Source organism: Physeter macrocephalus, chromosome 14 (genome assembly GCF_002837175.3).
Source record: "Physeter macrocephalus isolate SW-GA chromosome 14, ASM283717v5, whole genome shotgun sequence".
In the NCBI taxonomy this organism is placed as follows: Eukaryota; Metazoa; Chordata; class Mammalia; order Artiodactyla; family Physeteridae; genus Physeter; species Physeter macrocephalus.
Genome location: NC_041227.1, coordinates 123,451,877 through 123,475,207, shown reverse-complemented (window position 1 = coordinate 123,475,207; position 23,331 = coordinate 123,451,877). Strand labels below are relative to the sequence as shown.

The 23,331-nt window shown below is 46.6% G+C and overlaps 1 protein-coding gene across 4 annotated transcripts in view; it reads right to left on the bottom strand.

Moving 5' to 3' along the window:
• The window catches only part of RPTOR (regulatory associated protein of MTOR complex 1), a 262,877-nt gene that overhangs the window by 114,646 nt on the left and 124,900 nt on the right, over positions 1 to 23,331 (bottom strand). For all 4 annotated transcript variants that reach the window (XM_055090448.1, XM_055090449.1, XM_028499286.1 and 1 more), the window contains exon 6: positions 11,745 to 11,804. In XM_055090448.1, coding sequence (XP_054946423.1) covers positions 11,745 to 11,804 — 60 coding nt within the window. The remainder of the gene's footprint in view (positions 1 to 11,744; positions 11,805 to 23,331) is intronic.

Sequence of the window (23,331 nt, the reverse complement as noted above, 5' to 3'; positions counted from 1 at the left end):
ATGGAAGTAATCTTACAGATCTCGCAAAAGGACCAGCTGACCACCTACTTCAGGTAAGATGAGGGACAACCCTCCCGTGGCTTCCAATTGTACCCATTCTCCATCTTGCAAACAGAGCGCATCCATCAGGCTTTGTACTACCGCTCCCTTTGGTGGAAAGCTGCAGCTAACAGACTTACAGAGCAAAGCATGGCCGGTGTTCCTTGCCACTGATCCAAATACTGCCTCCTCTGTGAAGCCCAGCCCGTGGGTCCTCCTCCATGGAGCTGGCCCCGGAATCTCCAGCTTGCCGGGGGCTCTCTCCTCTCTGGATCACTATCCTCTCACAGGCATTCACTGACTGCCCACTACATGCTGTCCACACAGGAGAGGAGGCCAACCTCTTACCAACCTCTTACTGAGCGTCCAGTCCAATCTCAGCTCCAAGAGGCTTGCAGCCTAGTGAGCTCAGGCCTTCCTTGTTAATGGTTCTACAGATATGAACCTGAGCCCCCGATCAGGTTTTAAGCTCTTGAGGACACACCATCTCGTACACTGTTAGTCTTCTCCCATCATCACCCCCTAGCAACTGGTGTGGTACACACCACCGGCACTCCAACACTTGCCGGTGGCTGGCATGGAAGCGTAAACGTCACCACATAACCGTACAGCAACCCAGCAACTATAGTTGGAAACAATCTGGCTCCATCCTCTATTTAGGTGCTAACCAAGCTACTAAGTGCTCAGCTTCCCTGTGTGATGTAGTGATTTGAGTCAGACTTGAGAGGCCACTGTGAACCCTCTAAGTGCATTAGTTCTAAATACTGGACCTACGAATGTCCTTCCAGGGTGGCACTTGGAGCGCACCAAACTTGTGCCCAACTCAGTCTGCGAGGCTGGGATGCTGGGACGCTGTCCGGTTGGGATGCTGTCCCCCACCTCGCGTGGCTGGCTCCTTCTGGCCAGGTGGATCGCCCTCCAGGAGACAGGCCTTCCTGGCTGCTCAATCAGAGAAGCACCAGTAACTATGTTATGGCTCCATCTAGCACACTTTGTAATTTCATATTTTTAAATTTATGTTTTCATGTTTCCTTCTCCTGATAAGAATGCAAGGGCACACACCAACTCTTTGCTGAATGAATGAATGAACAGCCCAAGAAAGAGATGCCTGGTTCCTAGGCACGTCTAAGCTTAAAATCTCAGATGCCCCTCTCAAAAGTAGGCATCTCACGTGTGACTCACTGGCTTCTAGTTCAGAAGACGTGCTCAGATCAGCATGAGCGAGTGTTGTCTCTGGAAAGAAAACCCGGCACAATGACCAGGCGGTTTGGCGGATGGAGCAGGCAGGAGCTGGCTTTGCCACTTACAAGTGACTGAGCAAGACACGCAACCTCCTCTCGTCTTGGTTTCCAGGGTCTGAGATGGAGATGGTGCCAATAGTCACTCCCTGGACTGGTGTGTGGACCAAAGAGCCAATGCACCTCCGACAGCTCGGGCGCACCAAGGCCTGTGCCAACACGGGTGACAGCGGGGCTCTGAGTCCTGTATTGAGGGACAGGTCTAGGGACCACAGCTTAGTGTAACTGGTCCCCCAACCCAACCCAGTGAAGCAGCGCCCACTGCCGGGCTGTAAGGGAGAGGATCATGTTGCAGAGCTGGACTTGAACAAGCTCTCAGAGACAGGTTAACAAGAAGTAGACTAAGAAAGGAGGGAAGCAGTGCCAGCTTCAAAAGGGACAGAAATGGGATGAGGCACTGACTCAGATTTATCTTCTCCATTACGGGCCTGCTGCAAAAAGCGTCCCCGGAGGCACCAGCAAGACTCAGGAGACAATGTCACCACAAGGAAGGCCAATCTGAGAGTGACTGGTAGGCACGTGCCGAGCCCCCAGTGGCCTTCCCCTCTCACCGCCTGACGCCTGCCTTCGATTAAGAAAAGCCGCCTGCACTGCCATCTGCATCCCCAGATCTCATTGATTCAGCATCCATTAGAGACCCACAGGCATATTTTCTTCAGGACACTAGGCGGGCGCCGAGGGCACCAGGCGCCAGGAGATGAAATGAGTGCCGCAGATGTTTAAACGCCCTGAGCGGCCCTGTGCAGCCTTTGCTTAGATGACAAAAGGCCAGGATTTGGTCCCACTGAGAAGGAAATGGACTCTCTCTGCACTGTGAGCAGGTGCCCCACGGAGGCCTTGGGAACCTCTCATGCTCCCCGAGCAGCTCATCCATGGCTTCCTCCCAGACAAGCCTCCTTCACGCTGGCTGATCAGCACAGGCCAGAGAGACCGTAAGGGGTGTGGGGACCCGCCCTCCTTCCCCGTCCGACCTGAGCGGGATCATAGCGCAGAAGAGCACGGTCCTGCCCAGCCACTCTCCCCGGTGGTGGCGCTCCAAGACCAGGCGGATTGATGCCTGCTTGTGGGGCTGGGGAGGATCTGTGACTCTGTCCCACCTCAGTGTTCCCACATTTCTGCCAATTACTCACATTCTCTCCACTGCACCATCTCTTGGGGTTTTGTTTTCCCCACTTCATTTCCAAATTAGCTTCCAGTGAATCATTACTCATCTTCTCAGTGACTGGCAGGCGTTAATGAATTACTGATTTTCACCTTCAACCAGCCAATACAATATATTTATGTTGGAAAGAAAGGTACTTTTTGAATCAAGACTGGTATCTTTTGACACTTTTCCTTTGAAACATAATACATGTGTACAATTACAGCTTGACAGCAGAATAAACTCTAATCACAGGCACGGGCTGCCGCCAGCCTTGGACCTCTCAGCCCACGCCTGCCCCATGGGACGCCGCTTCCCTTCCTGCCACGATGCTGGGACAGACCACTCGGCAAGGCCCGGGCAGTCAGACACTGGGCTGGCTACTTGCCTGCCGGCGCCTCGGTTTCCCCGTCTTCGGAATGTGGACAATAATAGCACCTCCCTTTGAAAGGCTCTAGGGAGGACTACAGAGTTAATGTATGTAATGTAATGCACTTAATACAGTACCTGGCACATAGCAGGTGGCCAATAAACGTCACCTATTATTCTTCCTAATTCTCAACTAAAGAATCATGGGTTACCCTGTATTCTCAAGTCACAATTCATGTATGTTTTTACCTCTTCCTCACTGTATCCACAGGACTCAGATGAGACCAGGATTCTTTTTTTTGTTTTAATTAATTAATTTTTATTTTTGGCCGTGTTGGGTCTTTGTTGCTGCGCATAGGCTTTCTCTGTTGCGGCGAGTGGGGGCTACTCTTCGTTGAGGTGCGCAGGCTTCTCATTGCGGTGGCTTCTCTTGTTGTGGAGCATGGGCTCTAGGCGCGCGGGCTTCAGTAGTTATGGCACGTGGGCTCAGTAGTTGTGGCTCACGGGCTCTAGAGTGCAGGCTCAGTAGCCGTGGCGCGCGGGCTTAGTTGTTCCGTGGCACGTGGGATCTTCCCGGACCAGGGCTTGAACCTGTGTCCCCCGCATTGGCAGGCGGATTCTTAACCACTGCGCCACCAGGGAAGCCCAAGACCAGGATCCTTAAGATGGAGACTGCAGCTAAGATAAAACGTTCAAGGTTTCAACCGAAAATCAAGCTCCAAATCCAGGCTCAGCTTCAACCACTGCTCCTGGACTAAACAGGGGCTAAACTGCTATTCAAGGTTCTGAGGAAGCAGGGCACAGCAACTCATTTTATTCAAGACAATGGATTGTTAGCTATTTAAAATATGCTGTTTACACAATAGATGTTAATTATGAATAATTTTTTGGTGCACTCTGCGCCTCCAGTGATCAGAATACTAACAGCCTCATGGAATAGCTTCCATGTCTTTCTGATTCCTGGGAGCTTTCTGAGTACCCTACTATTTCTAGCACGGTTTAAGCGTTTTATTACTTTGTTTCAGGGCTGAAAAATGTCCCTTAATTTCCAAGCATGGATCTTATTGCCAGTCTCTCAAAGGATTCGGAATATTGTTGGAATATAAATATGTACTGCAGTGGCAACATACCTATTTATCAGGCTGCTGGGTTCGCTTAGATAATTAGAAATCGGGAGATTTCTCAGAGAAGGTTCACTATAATTTACTTCTAGACACAGCAGCTTAATTAGAAAACAAATTCCTTGCCTAGCTTTAAAGATTGCTAAATAATTACAACACACACACTGCCCATGTATTCTCTTTGGTCTTGTGCTGAGACTCTAAACAACACATTTTGCACATCTGACAAAGGTGGCCGAGATTGGGAAGGGGTTAATCCTTGATATCCTGGGGAACCTTATGCTGAGCTGCTCCACAGAGGCAGCTGTTTGAAACAAACCACATTTATCAAAGAATTACCATGCAGCGATTCTGAAGTGTGAAACTTTTCAATCAATTTCTCCAGTGATGGCAAAGAGGAGGGCGACGACAGGATCGGGCTGCGTTTCTGACTGTCTACTGGCAGTAAGGGAAGGTGCTGGAAGATGGCTGGAAAGGCAGGTCACGCAGGTGAAGCCTGGCACCACCCTCAAGTCCCCATGCCTGACGCTCCCGACCCCGAGGCTCTCGGGGGCTCCTTGGATGGGGTCGCCTGCCATGCAGCGTGTAGGGCAGGATTCCCTCACCAGCTCATGCTGACATTAAGAGCCGGCGCCGGTCCGAACAAGCTGTGGCCCTGGAAACCTGGGCGCGCACAGAGCCACACGCAGGGGAAGGAGTGGCAGCTCGGGCCATGTGCCTGCCATCCCGGTCCACACACGCCAGGCCTCGGCATGGCCACTCGCCAGGCTGTGCCAGGACCATCCTTCACACACGCAGAGCAGGCGCCCGGGAAGGGAAGGGGTGGGCAGAGGACCGGATGGACGTTATTCTTATTTTCTGCAGGTCATTAAACTTGAAGGAAACAAAACCCAACAACACAGGCCAGTGCCCTTCCTGTTTTGTTTCATCTCTGTATTGTGACTTGTCACTCCAGTCAGGTGGTATGGTGACCAGGGACACCTTCACCCTTAGGGGTGACGGAGAGGTTCTCAAGTTTAAGATTTTCCGTGTGGTGAGCTGAAACCAGAGTCATACTGGATGCAAAATGCCTTAAAACGCTTGTGAAACCAGCAACATGTCAGTGGCAGCCCCATCATCGCTCTGTTGATATGTCTCCAGGAGCTCCCTGACATGGGTTTATCCACACCATCCACACAGCCCACGCCATCCACACACGGATACTTTCCATGCAGGAATACTTTCTTAGGTGCTTCCTTGCTGATAGGGTCTCTTCCTCTCCCCCACCAATCGACAGTGCTTAGGATTTTGTTAGGAATAAAGAACTGCTAAAGGATAAATGAAATGGGACCAAGGGATTGAGCAAAAAAGCCAATTTCTGTTTGGTCCTATAATTGTAACTAAGCACAAGTTATCCTGCCAATTAACCTGGACCCACAAACGAGCTGCACTGGAAGCCCACGTGAGGTTCCCACTTTGCCCCCTAAAGGCTCAGCTTGCTCAGTCATGCCGCCAAGAGGGTGGGGTGAACCTCCCTGGGAGAAGCATCCACGACGCTCCGCTAGACACTTCCTGCACCTGTTCTGGTGAGTCACAGCCACGTCCCAAAGGCGGGCGGGCTTGTGCAGAGGAGGGGCATCCAGTGGGCAAAGGGCACTTGATATGGTGAGAATGGCCATCCAAGGAGAGCACTGCCGACAAGACGGAGGAAAAGGGTAAATCAGCCTGGCCCAGAGCATCAGTTCAGGCACTCAGCATGGCAAGGATTCACAAGTAAGGAATCACCTCACAAGACAGCTCCCGAGTGGACCTGCTTCACCAATGTGCAGGTAAACATCACGATGAGTTATGACCCTGACGGAACCCCAAGCAGCCCCAGCGCAGCGAATGGAGACCAAACACAGCCCCAGAGAGGCGGATGCCAAGACCTTGCTGCATCCAAGAGCTGCATATGTTGACCAGAAATCTCCAGAAAATGATGATAAAATAGGTGAAAAATAATGAGACATTGTCCCCAGGAATGTTCTCTGAATACAGAAACCTCAGCAGCCTGGAAGACTCTATTGAACACAGATGTGCTGCATTTCTCTCTAGCCTTATAACTGCAAAATCGCATCTGCTTCTTGAAATTTTTTCTTCTTACAGACTGTAAGCACAGTTGGGGAAAAAAATCTAAAAATTAAAAAAACAGAATAGCATTTTAAATGGAAAAATCTCTCAAGTGAGCTACAGAAATTAAGAACTTGTATCTACTGAGAAATAGATCTCACGGTTCTAGTGGCTGGGTATCTTAAGGAGCTGCACATCTGGATTTCGACTAGCGCCATATAACTAAAGTTTGGAGTTTGTCCGGGCATAAAAGATAAACATAATTCAACCCCACACATTCACTCTAACCTTGGCCAGGCTACGAGGGGAGCAAGCCACGTGGCACCTCCAACTGAAAACAATGATGTGTGTGCATCTCAACTGAACTATACTTTTGCTAAGTTGTATTCAGAGAACGATGACTCAGACCCAAATCAATGTACCTTGAAAAGTTATTCACAATAAAAACTCGAGGTCTCTAAAATGTCTTCTTCTTACTCTCTTTTTGTCACCACCATCACAAACCCACCCAAATGAAGCTCCATCTGGGGGGAAAACTGTGGTTCATTCCGGATGCTTGTAGCCTGTCCCAATTAATCTGGACAACATGCTTTTCTAAAATGCAAACCCCTCTGGAATGGGAATGTTCTCTTTAAATTGCACAGCTAGCTGGACTTTGGGTACACAATTTTCCAAGAGTTGTGTGGCAGCATTCACCCGATGGTGGACAGGGCTGGTGTATGAAAGACACTTTCCCCCTTCAGTCTTTATCAGAAATCCAAATGGCTTCAGAAATGCAAAGTAGTATTAACCATTATCCCCACTGCAGCTTGGCGGGAAAGTGGAAAAAGAACAGAAGTATTTGTGGGTTGACGCCCACAGAGCCAACAGTACCACACGCTCCTCAGTCCGACCTGTATGACAGGGACAGATGTGGGGGTGATAGGGGTGTGCCCAGCGAGTGTGGCTCCTGAGGGTGAGGCCAGGACTCCAGCCACGTCTGTCCATCTGCAGTCTTTCCACCACATCCCCTTCCTCGCCTCCATTCCCACTCAGGATGCTATTAATGATGTTTTTCTTTTTAAATTAAAACACACAGACACCCAGTCTTTTAGCATTTCACCAACATTGTAGTATCACCTGGCATAGGAGATGGGGAGATGGAGAAAAGAGGACCCTGTGAACCAACCTTCATAGGCCAAAGTGTAGACTCACCAGCTGAGAAAGTCACTTAGCCCTGGGGAAGGGGAGGGGTCAACACTGGGTGTTTCCAGGAACACTGGTGGCTGCAAACTCTGAAGTCCTGATTTAGGAAAGTTGTGCTTGATGAAAAATACTAAAATCTTATTATACAAGGGTGTTTGCGTCTGTATTTCAATCCTCATTAGCCAGTTTAAGTAGTAAGAGTAAAGGTTTCTCCCCAAGAAACAATGGAGCACATTTCATGGTAGAAAGACCACTTCCCTCTCAAATTCTGTTCTCCATTTCCTCTGGTCCCCGCTTCCCTGGTTCAGGTGTTTCTGCTATGACTTCCCTTTAGTCATTCTGACCTGTATCTCTTACGGGTATCTTATTTCCCCCACATTCTATATTAATCGTATTTTTGAAGTTGTCGTATAGTACATTGGTTTGGGGTATGCGGCGCTATGATTTTAGCATGTGTAGGTTTGTGGAACCAGCACCACACTCAGGATAGTGAACATTCCATCACCTTCATAGCCTCTCTCTATAGTCCTGCTCTCTGACCCTGCAGTTCTGTCTCTTCCCGAATGCCACATGAATAGAACCAGACCTGTGTCACCTTTCACTCTACGAAGGACCTCTGGGACCCCTCATGGCTGTGGACCCGAGGGCCTCCCTTCTTCCTGGAGGTGGTGCTACTCTGTATGGACGCACCACAGTCTGTTTATCCATTCACCCCCAGCACATTCTGGTTGTTTCTAGGTTTGGATGGTGATGAACAAAGCTACTATAAACATGCTTGTACAGGACTTTGTATGAACCTAAGTCTTCACTCCTCTAGGGTAAACCCCCAGGACTGGGACTGCGGGGACATACGGTAAGGTATGTTTAAAGGGACAAGAAGCCACGCACTTCTCCAGAGTGGCTGCACCGCTCTGCCTCTGCACAGCAACGTGTGGGAGTCCTGCCATCCCAGTTCTCACCACACTCGGTACCGCCAGCCTTTTTTTGTTTCAGTCATTCTAATAGGTGTGCAGTGGTGTCTTGCTATGGTTTTAATTTGCATTTCCCTAACAGTTAATGATTTTGAACATCTTCTCATGTGCTTATTGGCCAACCTTAAATCCTCTTTGGTAAAGTGTCTCCTGTCCATTTAAAAATTTGTTTTTTTTCCTTATTTTTGAGTTTTGAGATATCTTCATATATTCTGGATACAAGTCCTTTGTCAGCTATGTGATTTGCAAATATTTCCCCCAAGTTTGTAGCTTATCTTTTCTCGCTCTTAGCAGTGTCTTCCACAGAGTAAACAGTTTAAATTTTGATGAAGTCCAATTTGCCAATTCTTTTCTTTTGTGGATCAGGCTTAGGGTGTCAAGTCGCTTTGTACACTGTAAGTCTGAGAAAGTGACAGGACAGGAGCCGGCTGTCTAGACACCAAAGTCTGGAAAAGGGAGGGCCTGTGTATGGGAAAGACCACTGAGAGACGTCCAGAGACCTGGCCGCCAGGCGGGCCTGACACCGCCAAGTGGGAAACGTCACCAAGGAAGCTGAACCAAAGCAAAGCCAGGTTCCTCTTCAGTAATATCAGGGGGTTTAACTAAATAACCTAAAAAAACATATTTTTAAGTTATGTGATTTTTTAATAGCTCTTTTTAGTCTGGAGAACTCGGAACATGTGACACTGTTTGTCTGGGCCCACCTGCACCATACGAGCACAGCACAGTCAGGGACGGTCACAACCATGCTGAGTGACCAGGAGGGGACATCACCCAGCATGTGAGACAGGGTCTGGGCTGGGTTCATGCTTCAAGGCGCCCCACCCAGTAAGAGAAGGAGACAACCCAGCCCTGCTCACAAAATATTTACAAGAGCAAGAACTGTCTGAACTGGTCACCAGAAGTCACCTCGCTAGGAAAGAATATAACTTTATCGAAGTTTTAATGGATACGGTTTATCTGAGAATTACATGTCTACGGAGATCTGTGGTACAGGTAACAGAGGCTCTGTCACTCAGAAATGGAGGGAAGTAAAGACCCACAGACACAGCACAGCAGTGCTGGTGAACGAACTCTGACGGGATGGCTTCCAAACTCTGAAATCTCATCAGGGAATAGAACCAAACAGGCCGGATAACCAGGCAGATCTAGCATTTTCTTATTTTCTAACTTCTCTCCGTGTGATGTCTCTCGATGGTTGCCTTGTTTGTCCAGCACTTGTAAATGGTTTTCTTGGTTTCAGCCCATCTTGGAGGTGAAGCTGGCTTAGAACAGGGAGGAGCAGCTCCCCTGAGTGGCAGGGCGCTGAGCCTTCTGTCTCTAGAAGAGAGCTGTGAGAGTGTGACCAGGACAAGGCAATCGTGGAGCCCAGTTAAAAAAGCACTCAGCGCCTGGCCACCTGGCCCTCTGCTTCTCGACTGCAGTGACCCCTGGTGCACCGGGCTGCCCAGCACAGACAGGATTGGGGACACGAGGCCAGCAACACGTTTTCCCCACCACCTGACACCAGATTGCACCAGCACTCCGATTTGGAGAAAATCCTCAGCTGCACATGCCCAGAGCAGCACAGTTTCGAAAAGGAGCAAGAGTCACTGGTGTGCCTTACACTACATACGGGGGTTGGATGGGGGCACACGGAGAGCCAGACCTGCACCCTCCCTGACCCTTGCGAATGTGACACAATGAAGTCTACGGTCCCTGCTCTGACCGAGCTAGCACAGCCAGCTCCCAGAACACAGCTCTGCTGCTGGTCCCAATCCCGACCTCAAATTCCCGCTGCTTCCCACCCAGCCTGCAGTGCCAATCTATCAGTGCATCCTCCGGCCCTGCCTCAGCCAGCTCTGCCTTTCCAGCAATGGCTTCAAAGTCTCCTCAACTGTGGGTCAGTGGTAACCAAGACCCAGATGTGGGCTGGTCAATGGTAACCAAGAATCAGCTGTGGGCAGGGCAGTGGTTTAAACCAAGAATCAGCTGTGGGCTGGGCAGTGGTAACCAAGACCCACTCTGAGCAGAGGGGACCACCAGGTCTTCCCATTTGTCCTGCTGGCACTGATCAATGTTACACTAATTCTATCTTGTCACAATATCCCATTTTGCTTGTGGACAAAAGCATCTTGAAGCAAACAGATGCAGTGACCAGTCACATGATTTCCTTAAACATTTATCCAAAATTTAATGGAAGAAATTATACTTGATGAACTGTTTGCAGGTATCCTAATTATACTTCGTTGATTCTTTCTTTTAAATTTATTTGTACCTATGTTTTACATGTCTATATTCTTATTAAAAAAATTAAACAAGATGGAAAAAAATCAGTCCCTAACACTGCTCCTCCCTGCTTCTTGCTCCAAATTCCACTTTCCAACCCAGAGTGAAGTGTAACTATTTCATTTCATGCCTTGTTGATATGTACACACACATACACATACACACACACACACACACACACACACACACACACACACACACACACAGAGTTATGCACGGTTTCAAACATGTGCTCGGCAGCCCACCATGGGTGTCGGTTTTTAACAACATGTCTGACAGGCCACTCCCTGTCAGTTCAAGGGTAGCCACCACATTTTCTGTATTTGCCCATGAGAATGCACGTGATTGAGTCCACTGTGCCCTTACAGTGGGTGTTCAGGCATAATATTTTTGTGTATTTCCCCTGACACACAGGCAAGTTGTTTTCCAGGAGAGAAAACTAGAAGATTTGCTTTTCCTACTTAATGTAATTAAAATCAGGCTTTAGCTGTTTTAGCACAAGATTTTGTATATCAAGACTTTGGGAACAATTTGCATGTTAGTTCTAGAAGAGATGGGGTTTGGAGCAGAAGCATTAGGAACTACCTAGGTGAATCAGGATGAATGAAATGAACATGCAAACAAAGAAACAAAAAATGCAGGTCAAGTTTAGAGCTGTGAGATGGTGTACTGACCCAAAGAGGCTCACGACAGGAGCAGACAAGCCAGCCCTGTGACCTGGGAGGACAAGCAGAGGCCGAGCAACCACAGCACATCATGAAGGACCCCTCCTGCAGGGACCACTGCATCTGCCCTGAGATAGAATGTAAAATTGGGGATGGGGGGATGGAAGGTTGCAGAACGTGAAAGGGAACATTGAAGAACATCGGGAAGACGCTAAGCTGTGATCTGACGTTTGCAGCTGGGGAGGAGAGTGATGATCTCCATGTGCAGTGATGGATCTGTATGGCAGTGACCTGTATGTGAAGGGATTGGTCTGTATGTGTAACGATATGTTTTTACTTTGGCTCAGTGTTGGAAGTATTTTTAAATGTTCAAAAGGATTCAGCTTTTATTCTTTTCATTTTAATATGGCCCCAAATTTAGCTGTGTTCTATTTAACAATCACAAACATGGCCTTAATCAGAGAACAAAAGAACACATGAAAGGGAAAACATGAAAGGGAAACAAGCTGTGCCAACAGGAAGTACTTCTGAGAACCAAGAGTGAAAAAAGGAGACTCCCCTCACACCAGAAGCCACAATAGTTTAAAAATCTGACTTACTTTTCTATCAAATCCAGTGTGACTCCAGGCACCAGACTAACGCATTTCTGCATGCAAAACCTGCAGAGAAAGAAAAGAAAGTGAATCACAGCAATGGGATATTTAATAAGAGAGTGCAACAGTCCCACAGAAAAAGGAAAGAGAGGAAGAAGGTGAGGATGGGGATTGCCACGGTGAAAAAGTAAACCCTGTTTTTCTTAATTCTGTCAGCTTTTAGGTTTATGAAGAAAATCTCCCTGCAGCCTCTCCAAGGGGCAGGAACACCGAGCTGCAACCGTAGGGCTTCAGTGGAAGGAGAGAAACAAGTCTGCGGGATGGCGAGGCAGAGCCCCCACTGTGTCAGGGGCTGGGGGCACGTGCGCACAAGATTCCACAGGACAGGAACGTTCCACCCAGATGATGAACAGGCTCCACTTTTCTATTTTTCCTTCCTAAGCAAGTAAGCTGGGGAGAGTGATGGAAGAATCAGCAAACCACCCCCAGGCACACAAAAGAAATTCGTGAGAGAAGACAAAGAAAAGTGAACTCAATTATATCATTTTAATTATCATAAAATCATAGGCGTCAGAGCTGCGAGACTTAATCTTCACTGCAGAGCCATCCTGGAGGGCTAGGGTGGGACTGTCCAGGCTTCACCTATTTGTGTGCACCAACAGGAGGTCTCGGACCATCTCTTTCTTCCTGTCAGGGCTATCGCCACGCAGCAGAACAGAATCAATGGTAGCATGGAGTGAAGAGGCAACTTAGTGTCAGTCGCAGGAGAAATGTAAAACATTTAATTCATCGGCTTTAAAAATTAAGAACAAATAACGCCCTCTATAAAAACAGCAGCAGGCACACAGCAAATACACCCACAAAATGCATTTTAGTATCACTAGTGGATGTGAGAAGTGGAGGGAGGTCGGAGAAGACCAGTGGGCTCCAGGGAGGGGATGAGTACGAGGAACAGGCCGCGTTCAGGACACGTGGAGTGAGACGTGTACGGTGGGTGGGTGGAGGTGGGGGAGAAAGACAAGGAGACAGAGAGAGACCCAGAGGCTGGAAGACGACAGACAAGGCCGTGAAGACGGCGTCTGGTGGGCCACTGGCTCCCGACACGCAGCCTCCAGCGGGGGGAGGATGGGGGAAGGGGAAGAGGGGACTCTGTGCACCCAGCCCCGCCAGGCTCATGGCCTCCGGGAGCAACGCCTCGCTCAGCCAGCAGAGGAAGTTATCTTCCTGGCTGTGGCTGCGCCTGCCAGTGCTCTTTATTCACGGAGCAGAAGAAACACAAATGAGGGCTGTGTTTGCCCGACACAGACAGAGCCCCTCTCCCACCGGCACAAAGTCAGTCCCTCCAGACAAATCCTTCTGTTTACTCCGCTGTCGGAGAACTCGGCCCGCCCGCTCCCGCGCATCACAGCAACCGCCGAACCAGCCCACGTGCAGCTCTGACAGTGGCTCCATGTGAATCAGGATCTCTCCGTGGATAGAAATGGTCTACAGGAAACGCATTTTCCAGTCCAATTCTGAGGCCTATGCAAACAGGGCTGCTCTGTCATCCCTCTCTCTGTAATGCACTTACTGATTGGACCTCTGCCTTCCCATAATGATAGTCTGTGCCAGACTAATCCTTTTGTCAATAACAACAATAAGCTCTGGACAAAATACAAAAAAACAACCACTTGAAAGCACCAAAGAGCAAACAAATACAGGCAGAAAGGGAAGCCATGACCCTTAAAAGAAGAATAACAAGGTCTGCCTTAACCAGCTTTTCCCAGGCGTGCTCCCCAATTCACACAGCACCAGGGACACTGCTCAACGGAAAGGAGATCAGAACCCCAGGCTGCCAGGAGCCTCAGGGGAAGTCGTAGGAAGGAGGAGTCAAACTCTGCGAGCAAGCTCTCCTAGGATCCTGGGCTGAGCCTGGCACCGCACAGTCGTGGGCCCAGACCCCGAGGAGCCCCGGGGACACCAGAGCTGAAGTGCTGAACACACTGAGCAGAGGTTTCCACACTTGCTCACTAGCAGACATGCATGCAGATGGGGACAGCCAGCGCCACGTTAGGGGGCTATCAACACCTGGGGCTTTCCACTGACACCCTGTGGGGTGGTGCCTCAGTTACAACCACGGTCCAGGATTCAGAGCCTCACCCCAGAGCTAGGAGCAAAATCAAAGGAGACCAGTCCTACAGCTAAGAGACCTCAATCAATTAAACCATCTACAAGAACAGAGCTAAATACTCCTCAGAGGAAGATAACAGAATCCAGACTTTCTCAGTGTCTCATCCACAATGGAGAGTATTCTACCTAAAATCAAGAGAAAAATTGTTAATAAAATCAGATTCATTGCTGACCACATTTTGGAATTAGACTTTAAAATTATAAAAATAATTATTAACTGGGAAATAAGCATTATGATAAATCTGCTGAAAATATAAAGTTCTGTTAAGTAGGAAATTAAAAATAGGGCCATGATTCAACTTTAAAATATCTATGATATGGTTATATACATTAAGAGCAGCATGGATAAACCAGCGACTGACAATCCACAAATTGTACATCAGCCAATATTTATTCCTTCACACCAGGCAAAATCAGAGGCAATAAAAATGGCTTGACAGGGCTTCCCTGGTGGCGCAGTGGTTGAGAATCTGCCTGCTAATGCAGGCGACACGGGTTCGAGCCCTGGTCTGGGAAGATCCCACATGCCGCAGAGCAACTAGGCCCGTGAGCCACAACTACTGAGCCTGCGCGTCTGGAGCCTGTGCTCCGCAACAAGAGAGGCCGCGATGGTGAGAGGCCCGCGCACCGCAATGAAGAGTGGCCCCCACTTGCTACAACTAGAGAAAGCCCTTGCGCAGAAACGAAGACCCAACACAGCCCAAAATAAATAAATAAATTTTAAAAAATGGCTTGACAATTCCACAAAATTGGATATTAGTAATTATGACAATAAACACAACAGCTGGCAGTCGGTTAGTGCTTACTCTTGGTGCTAGAGCTCTCATCAACAGGCTCTGGCCACTTTTGAATCCTCTTTGTCCGACTTGCCCTTTCCGAACTTCGAGTGAACAGTTACACAGCACCTGACCACTGCTTACTGCCTGCCTGCTGACCCTCCAGGCCAGGGTTTCTCAGCTGTGCACTAAGGACTCTTAGGGCCAGATCATTCTCTGCTGTAAGGGCAGCATCCTAGCCTCGACCCACAGGATGCCAGCAGCACCACACCCCAGTTGTGACAACCAAACATGTCTCCTGACACTGCCTAATGTCCCTGGGGGGCAGAGTCACCCCCTTGAGGCCACAGCCCCAGGCCAGGCCCCAGTGTCTCTCACATTTTCCAGGATAGTCTCTGCTTCCACTCTTGCCTGTGCTCCCTATTCCTCTCCCAGGAATTCTCTACCCAGCAGGCAAAGCAAGCCTTTTAAGAGGAAATGCTGTGATAAGTCATTTCATCTTGACCCTCCAGAGGCCTCCTGCCATGAAGGATGAAATGCAGGGTGCTTGCCTAGCCTCCCAAGGCCCTACCCTGGGCTTCCAGTCACTGATCTGACCTCACTTCCTCACTCTCACTCTGCTTACCCAGCTCCATTCACCCTGACACACTTCCTGCTCCTTCAACACGCCAGGTACAGCTCCACCTCAGGGCCTTTGCACTTGCTGTTCCCTCAGCCTGCAACACTCTTGCCCCAGATAACTGGAAGGTTTACTCCTTTGTTTTATTTGGACTTCTTCTACCTTCCCTGACCAGCCTAAGGAAAATAGCACCTTCATTCTCTACCTGCATACCCTGCTTTTTAAAAATAACATTTCTTGCTACCTTATTATATATGTTATTGCTTGTCTTCATCATAGAAGATAAGCTCAATGAGTACAAGGACTTCTCTTATTTTGTTCATCAGTGTGCCCCCAGTACTTAGAAGGGTACCTTAATATATAGTTTTGATAATCCATAAATGTGTCAACAAGTGAATATGGTATAAGATTAACTTCTAATATTTCACATCTTTTTTTTCCTGTTGCTCTTGAAAGTGAGTGGCTTCAAGATTTTTATGCAGAACAAATTAATTAACGTTAAAAAACCTCAGCTGTGTAACCTTGTACACTATCATATAACTGTTGGATGCTATTGTTTCTGAGAATGGAAATACATTAATTTTTTTTTCTAATTAGAAACCCCCCCACATATTTACCATAAAAAATTAAAAGTACAGAAAATTACAAGTAATAATTACCCCCAAACCTAAGATAACCATTAACATTTTCACATTTACCTCTTAGAGAAAACTGAATCATGGTGATTTATTTTGTTCTAGGAGAAAAGGAAATCACAGTCACTGGAACATCCCAAACAATACAGATGTGTGTAATGGAAAAGTAGAGTCTGTCCTGCCACCCCATTCCACTGCTGACCACTGCTGACTGCTGCTCTGCATCCAGACTGTGCCCAGCACACGTGCACCACCAATATCTACCCTTGGGTTTTGTTCAGTTTTTTTTCTTACCACAAGAGAATTTGCCATACACACCACAGCTGTGTGTGTGTTTTTTTTTTAAACATTTGTTTTCCAGCATTTTCCAACATTCAACAAAGCTGAGAGAATTTTAGAGTAAGTTCCTGCATCCCACCACCTAGGTTCCACCATCAGAATTTGATTGCATTTGCTTTATCACATCTCTGCCTCTCTGTCCATTAACCCATCTCATTTTTGGTGCGACAGAGGATATGGTACACTTGCCGTTAAATTCTTCAGCACACATACTGAGATCTCAGTATCTGTTTATTGTTTTTGTCTTTTGATGTAAGATTACATACAATGAAGTACACACGTCTTAACTGTTCGTTCACTGGGTTCTGACAAATGCACATGCCCGTGTACCCAAGCTCCTACAGGGACCACTACCAACATCCCAGGGAGTTTTCCCTCACCCTTTCTCAGCCAATTCCTACTTCCTCCCATTGCCCCCAGAGGCAAACACTGCTCTGATTTTTCTATTGATTTTTTTTTTTTTGTGGTATGCGGGCCTCTCACTGTTGTGGTCTCTCCCGTTGCGGAGCACAGCCTCCGGACGTGCAGGCCCAGCGGCCATGGCTCACAGGCCCAGCCACTCCACGGCATGTGGGATCTTCCTGGACCGGGGCATGAACCCGTGTTCCCTGCATTGGCAGGCGGACTCTCAACCACTGCGCCACCAGGGAAGCCCTTTTCTATTGATTTTTATTCCTCTCTTCTAGAGTTTCACATACATGGACTCATCAAGTATGTACTTTTGTATAAGGCCTCTTCCAGTCAGCATAATGTTTCGGATGTTTATCCATGTTTTTGTTTGTATCATGAATTTATTCTGTTTCGTTGACGACTGGTATTCCATTATATAAAAAGACTGTAGTTTATACATGCTGTTCTGTAACTTGCCCTAGTGTATCATGGACAATATAAAAGCTGATGCCTAGAACATTACCTTTTTTTTTTTTTTTTTTTTTTGGCAGCCGGACTCTCAACCACTGCGCCACCAGGGAAGCCCTTTTCTATTGATTTTTATTCCTCTCTTCTAGAGTTTCACATACATGGACTCATCAAGTATGTACTTTTGTATAAGGCCTCTTCCAGTCAGCATAATGTTTCGGATGTTTATCCATGTTTTTGTTTGTATCATGAATTTATTCTGTTTCGTTGACGACTGGTATTCCATTATATAAAAAGACTGTAGTTTATACATGCTGTTCTGTAACTTGCCCTAGTGTATCATGGACAATATAAAAGCTGATGCCTAGAACATTACCTTTTTTTTTTTTTTTAGAACATTACCTTTTTCATGAACATAAGTGTGCTGTCCTCGGGATGCATTCGTAGCAATGGAACTGCCTGACGAATGGGTACGCATATTGAATGACCAGTCATCTGATGGCTCTCCAGAGGGAAGTGCCATTTACTGTCTCATCAAAGCTGAATAATCCCACTTTTTTTTTTTTTTTTTTTTTTTGCGGTACGCGGGCCTCTCACTGTTGTGGCCTCTCCCATTGCGGAGCGCAGGCTCAGCGGCCATGGCTCACTGGCCTAGCCGCTCCGCGGCATGTGGGATCTTCCCGGATCAGGGCACGAACCCGTGTCCCCTGCATCGGCAGGAGGACTCTCAACCACTGTGCCACCAGGGAAGCCCATACCCACTTTTTAACTTCTGGAAAATACTGGGTTTATCAACATAAAAGAAAAACAAACCCTCTGTTCTATGATAGGTGAGAAATGACACATCATTGGAATTTCTTTGATTATTATTGAGGTTAAATGCCAGCTAATAATTTTTCCAGTTCTTTGTATTCTTCTTTTGCTTGTTTCCTGTTTATGCCCTTCTTGTCTTATTGATTTTAAAAGTGCTTTATACATTAATGGAACCAACGGTGGCTTTGTTATATATTACACAATTTTTCTCAATTTATAATTTTAAGTTTTGTTTTTTGTTTTCTTTGCCATACAAAACTTAAAATTGGTGTTTAATAAAATCTATCACTTCCTTTATAGCTCTTTAATTCTCCTGACAATTCTTCCAGTACGTTTGTGAATTTTCTTTTTTACATTTAAATCCTCGGTATATTCGGAGTTTATTTTTTCAGGTAAGAGGTAAGGATTAAAAAAAATTCAAGTGGTTAGCCATGTGCCCCATATAGTATCGAGTAATTCATTCGTTTTCCAAATGATAAATTCTTATACGGTAGATTCTGTTTCTGGAACGCTCTACTCTGTTCCATTGCCTCAAATGTCTGCTCTTACTCCACCTGAACCTTCAAAATGCATTTTAATAACAAGTAGGACAAATTTTCTTTCACACATTTTTTCAAAAAATTCTCATGGGTATTCTCAAACATTTATTCTCCTACTTGACCTTTAAAATCACTTTATCAATATGTGTCAAATTTATGGTTTAAGGAGAATTTATATTCTTAATCTTCTGGCTCTCACCATGTAATAATAATGTGGTCAATCCCTCCATTTATTCAAATATCCTTTCGTATCAATCAGTAAAGTTTTATGGAATTTTCTATACATACATCCAATACACTCTTAGCTTGTTTATGTTTTTTTTTTTTTTTTTTTTTGGCTGCGTTGCGTCTTTGTTGCTGCACGCGGGCTTTTTTCTGGTTGCGGCGAACGGGGGCTACTCTTTGTTGTGGTGCACAGGCTTCTCATTGTGGTGGCTTCTCTTGTTGTGGAGCACGGGCTCTAGGTGCGCGGGCTTCAGTAGTTGTGGCACACGGGCTCAGTAGTTGTGGCTCATGGGCTCTAGAGTGCAGGCTCAGTAGTTGTGGCGCACGGGCTTCGTTGCTCCGCGGCATGTGGGATCTTCCCAGATCAGGGTTCGAACCCATGTCTCCTACATTGGCAGGAAGATTCTTAACCACTGTGCCACCAGGGAAGCCCCTTGTTTATGTTTTGTCATTGTTACTGCTGCTACTGTGAATCAGATTTACTTTCCTTCCCAACATTTCCTTACTGGCTATTTTTAATATATAAAAAGGGTAACAATTTAAAGGAAATTATTGTGAAGTATACCATATATGAAGAGTATATAAGATACAGATGTGAGTTTAAGGAACAATAAAGTAAATATAAGCACCACACAGATTAAGAAATAGCACATTACAAAATCTAAAAGGCCCCATGTGTCCCTGCCATGGTGTCTGCTCCCGTCCCCTCCCCAGAGGTAGCCTGTACTTTTATGGTATTGATTTGTAGTCACTTAGCATTAATGCATGATAATAGCTGCCAGTTTAGAAGGTTTCTCTTATGTAAAGCAAGTATTCTTCTATTTTTATTATAAGGTTTTATTAAAATTCATTTTTAATTTTACCAAATAACTATTCTTCTCTTACCTATTAAGATGATGAATTATATTAATAGGCAGCCTAATAGAAAGTCATCAAAACAGTCCTGGAATGAATCTCACTTGGCCGAAGTTTATTCTTCTCTTACTATACGGCAGGATTCTAAGTGCTAATATTTCATTTTGAACTCATCTGCAGTGCGTGTCTGTGTACGCATATGTGTGTGCCTCTGTGTGTTTGTGTGTATGTGTATGTGTCTGTGTGTGTGTATACACACTGCATTTGTCAGGCTTGGTACCTCAGTCATGGTAACTTTATGAAGAGAATGAGAAAGCTTATATCAATACTTGTTGAAATATGGCCTATGTTTACATACTATTTTATTACCATTTGTTTTATTCCATATTTCAAGGATAATCATCTATATGTTGAATCTTCATTGTTTTATTTTTCTTGCTTCTCATTAGTTTTTACTGCTTTCTGTTTCCTGTACTCCTGACCAATTTTAAGGTCACAAACTTCAGAATTAAATTTGATTTCTTAAACTTTCTCTTTGCTAGTTCTCTTTTCATCTTGATGTACTGTTTTGTCAATCTCAATATTTATTCATTTTTTTTTTCAGAGACCATTTTTCTGTAATTTCATTGAGGATACAAAGCATATGCTGTCTCCTTTCTGGAGCCCCTTGTAACCACACCTGAGTTTATGCTGATGAGGTGACTCAGGGTGGGGGCTGGTCACCAGAAAGACCAACACTGGATAACAGCAGGGAACTTTCAGCCCCATGCTGACCTCCAGCCTCTGACCTCAGGAGGGAAGGGGGCTGGAGACTGAGCTCTAAAAAGAATCTTGAGCAAAGAGATTCGGAGAGCTCCCCGGAACTGAGCTCCAGGTTGGTACTTTGTGGAGGGGGTCTGCCCTCCACTCTCTCCCACATGCAGGTGACCCTCCCCTCCAGTGAGAGAGAGGGGCTTCCCCAGCGGTCTTGCTCTCAGCACCCCCCGTGCAGGTCTAGCCTGCCCCTGGGTCAGAGGTGGGAGACGCGGGGCAGGAAAAGACACGCAGAACTGATCCCCACCATGAGTGTTATTCACTGTTTGATTTCAGTCCCCAAGGTGCCACTCACTTTCCGGAGTCCTCGGGTAGCTGCGTTTTGAGCAGAGGCCGTACTGAGTGTGGCCGAGTCCTTCTTATGGGCCGACACTGGGGTCTCCACGGATGGAGATGCCACGGAAGCTTCACAGATCAGACTATTTTAACCAAGTCCTTCTCAACATGAAGCGCATTGCCAGAGATGTCAGGCTTTTAAAGAAATTTTGGGAAACAGCTCAAAGTGGCAATACACTATTAAAATAAGACAAGCAAATTCCGTGACATTTAATGTAGCAGGTTGCAAAAACAAACAAAGAAACAAACAAAAAACCCCACATGAAACAGTGTGCCAATCATCTGGTATTTGTAACTAAATTAAAAAGTATGCCATGTGTATTATTAGAAAAAAACAAAAGTAGAAAAAGAGACTTTTGTAATTTACAATCTTTAAATAGCTACCACTTTTAAATGTACAGAATGGCTCACTCTCCTCAGGAGCTTCTAGACCAGTAACCAGGACAAGACACAAATGAGGTTCAGGAGCCAGCTGTCTCAGCTGCCCTGGATGCTTCAGAGGCAAGCATCTGAATGATGGTCGGAATGAGCCGATCCCGTCTGTCTTGTTCCCAGGGCCAGAGCCTGGAAGACATCCCAGGGGTCCCTTAAGTACCTGCCCAGTGAAAGCAGAAAACTTTCAAGGGAACAGTGCTAACTCTGCAAGGGTGCTGTCATTTTGGTTCAGAACAGGTTAAAAGGTCAAAACAATTGTCATAAGGAAAATGTCTTTTAGAAAATGCATATTTAATTATTGGAGGGTAAATATCATAATTTCTGTAATTTACTAAAAATACTATAAGAAGAAAATGATAGAGCAGGTAACAAATGTAAGATTTGGGTTATGAGTACAAGGGGGTTTGTTTTATTATTCTCTTGACTGTTTTGTTAGAATGGCTGAAAACTGTCTTGCAATGAAAAGTAAACAGAGAGAGAAAGAGAGGTCAAAGCAGATGTTCCTACGTTGATGAGTCAACGTCAGGAAAACATTCCAGGGAAAGATCTAATTTCTCAAAACTTGAGCAGTTTGTTTCTCCCAGCCCCTCCCAGCTCAGCTCATCTCTGTGGTCATTAAGAGTCGGTCCTGACAGCCAAGCCCCTGCACTGATCTGCAAAAGCAGAAAACCAACACTCTCTCCTAAAAGTGCAGCTCTCTTCCACAGAGGTGACACTCACGACCCCCAACCACAGGAGAGACGCAGAACACACAACAAGCTTCCATGGAGTTCTTCCAAACTTTCTGGACCCTGTTTCCATGGAATTCACCTGATAAAGAAGTTAGAATCCAGCTTGTCCAGGACAACCTCACATGCTCCAGCCTCCTCAGTCTGATTCAAATCTTAAGGTGTAATTTTACCTGATAAACTGAAAACAAGGACTGTGTTTACGCTGCCTACTGACAAAGCTGAGGAGTGAACACATACAAACCTGCCTGGAGGGAGCCAGCGGTCAGGAAGAGGCGACCACAGAAACAAGAATTTCACACGGGACACACAGAACCCCAATCCTCTCACCCAGGGAATCCCCCTGTGAGCCCTGCTGCACAGTTCTGATTTAGTAGGCGTCTTCATGTGCTGGCAGTGCTGAGGAATGGTTGAGAGGTGGTGGCGGAGGCCGCTGTCCCCTGGGAACCGAGGTTCTCTAGTATAAAGGGAAAACAGGGCCAAATGGCTGAAGGGAGTGTTTCCCAATAAACACACCTGTTTACTCTCACACACAGCAGCTGGGCCCTCATCTGTCCTTGTCTAGGATATAGGATGGCCTTGTGGCAGACCCAGAAAGTTCAATTTATGTAAAAATTAAGTGATTCTTTTAAACTAAAGAGCCAAACACCACTTAAATTACAATCTTCCACCGTATTTATTCTTATTATAGTTTTCTTGCTGCCTGATGTGCCCTTCCTGTATTAAGAAGCTATGTCCTTGACCCCCAATCTTTCCTCTACATCTAAAAGTTCACTCTGGGGGTCAATTCATGCCCATGTGCACAAGGATGGAGGAAATACAGGCGAACCGAGGCCACCCCTGCCCCAGTGAATGAGGAGGGCAGGCGCTGCAGCACCAAATTCCATACCACTTACCATTCAAGTGACAACTTCAAAAGAGCTGACCCTACTTAAAAACAGAAGCCCATGATACGCTGAGAGCAGCAGTGCTCGTGAGCTACACAGCGACCTGTGTGGATCATTTTAGAATCAGTCAGTCCCTGTTACAGGGGACTGAAGCTGATGTCACTGCATAACTCTGAAGTCCCGGCACGTCTGGTGGCCCCAAGCCAAGCCCTGATTCTTCTCCAGATACAAGTGAGAGAAGAAATCGGCTGGAAGGAATTTTAAGCAGGATGGGAGACCAAGATGAGCTGTGCAGTGTCACGCTCCTTCCGTGATCAAAAGATACAAACAAACCCCTCCAGCAAGTTACAGACACTTTACTGGAATAACGCAGACGTTCATTTCTCTTCTTTCCTATGTAACCAGTAGACTTCTCCCTGCAAGGAGACTCCTGAGAGCCGGAGGCTGGCTTAGAAATTCAGTCAGCAGTGAATTCAGCGTTGTGCACGCCTGGTCGGTTCAGACTCGGTCACCAGGCTCCGATCGCGCGTGAGGCCGCACTCCAACCCCGGAGAGAACAGGCGCTT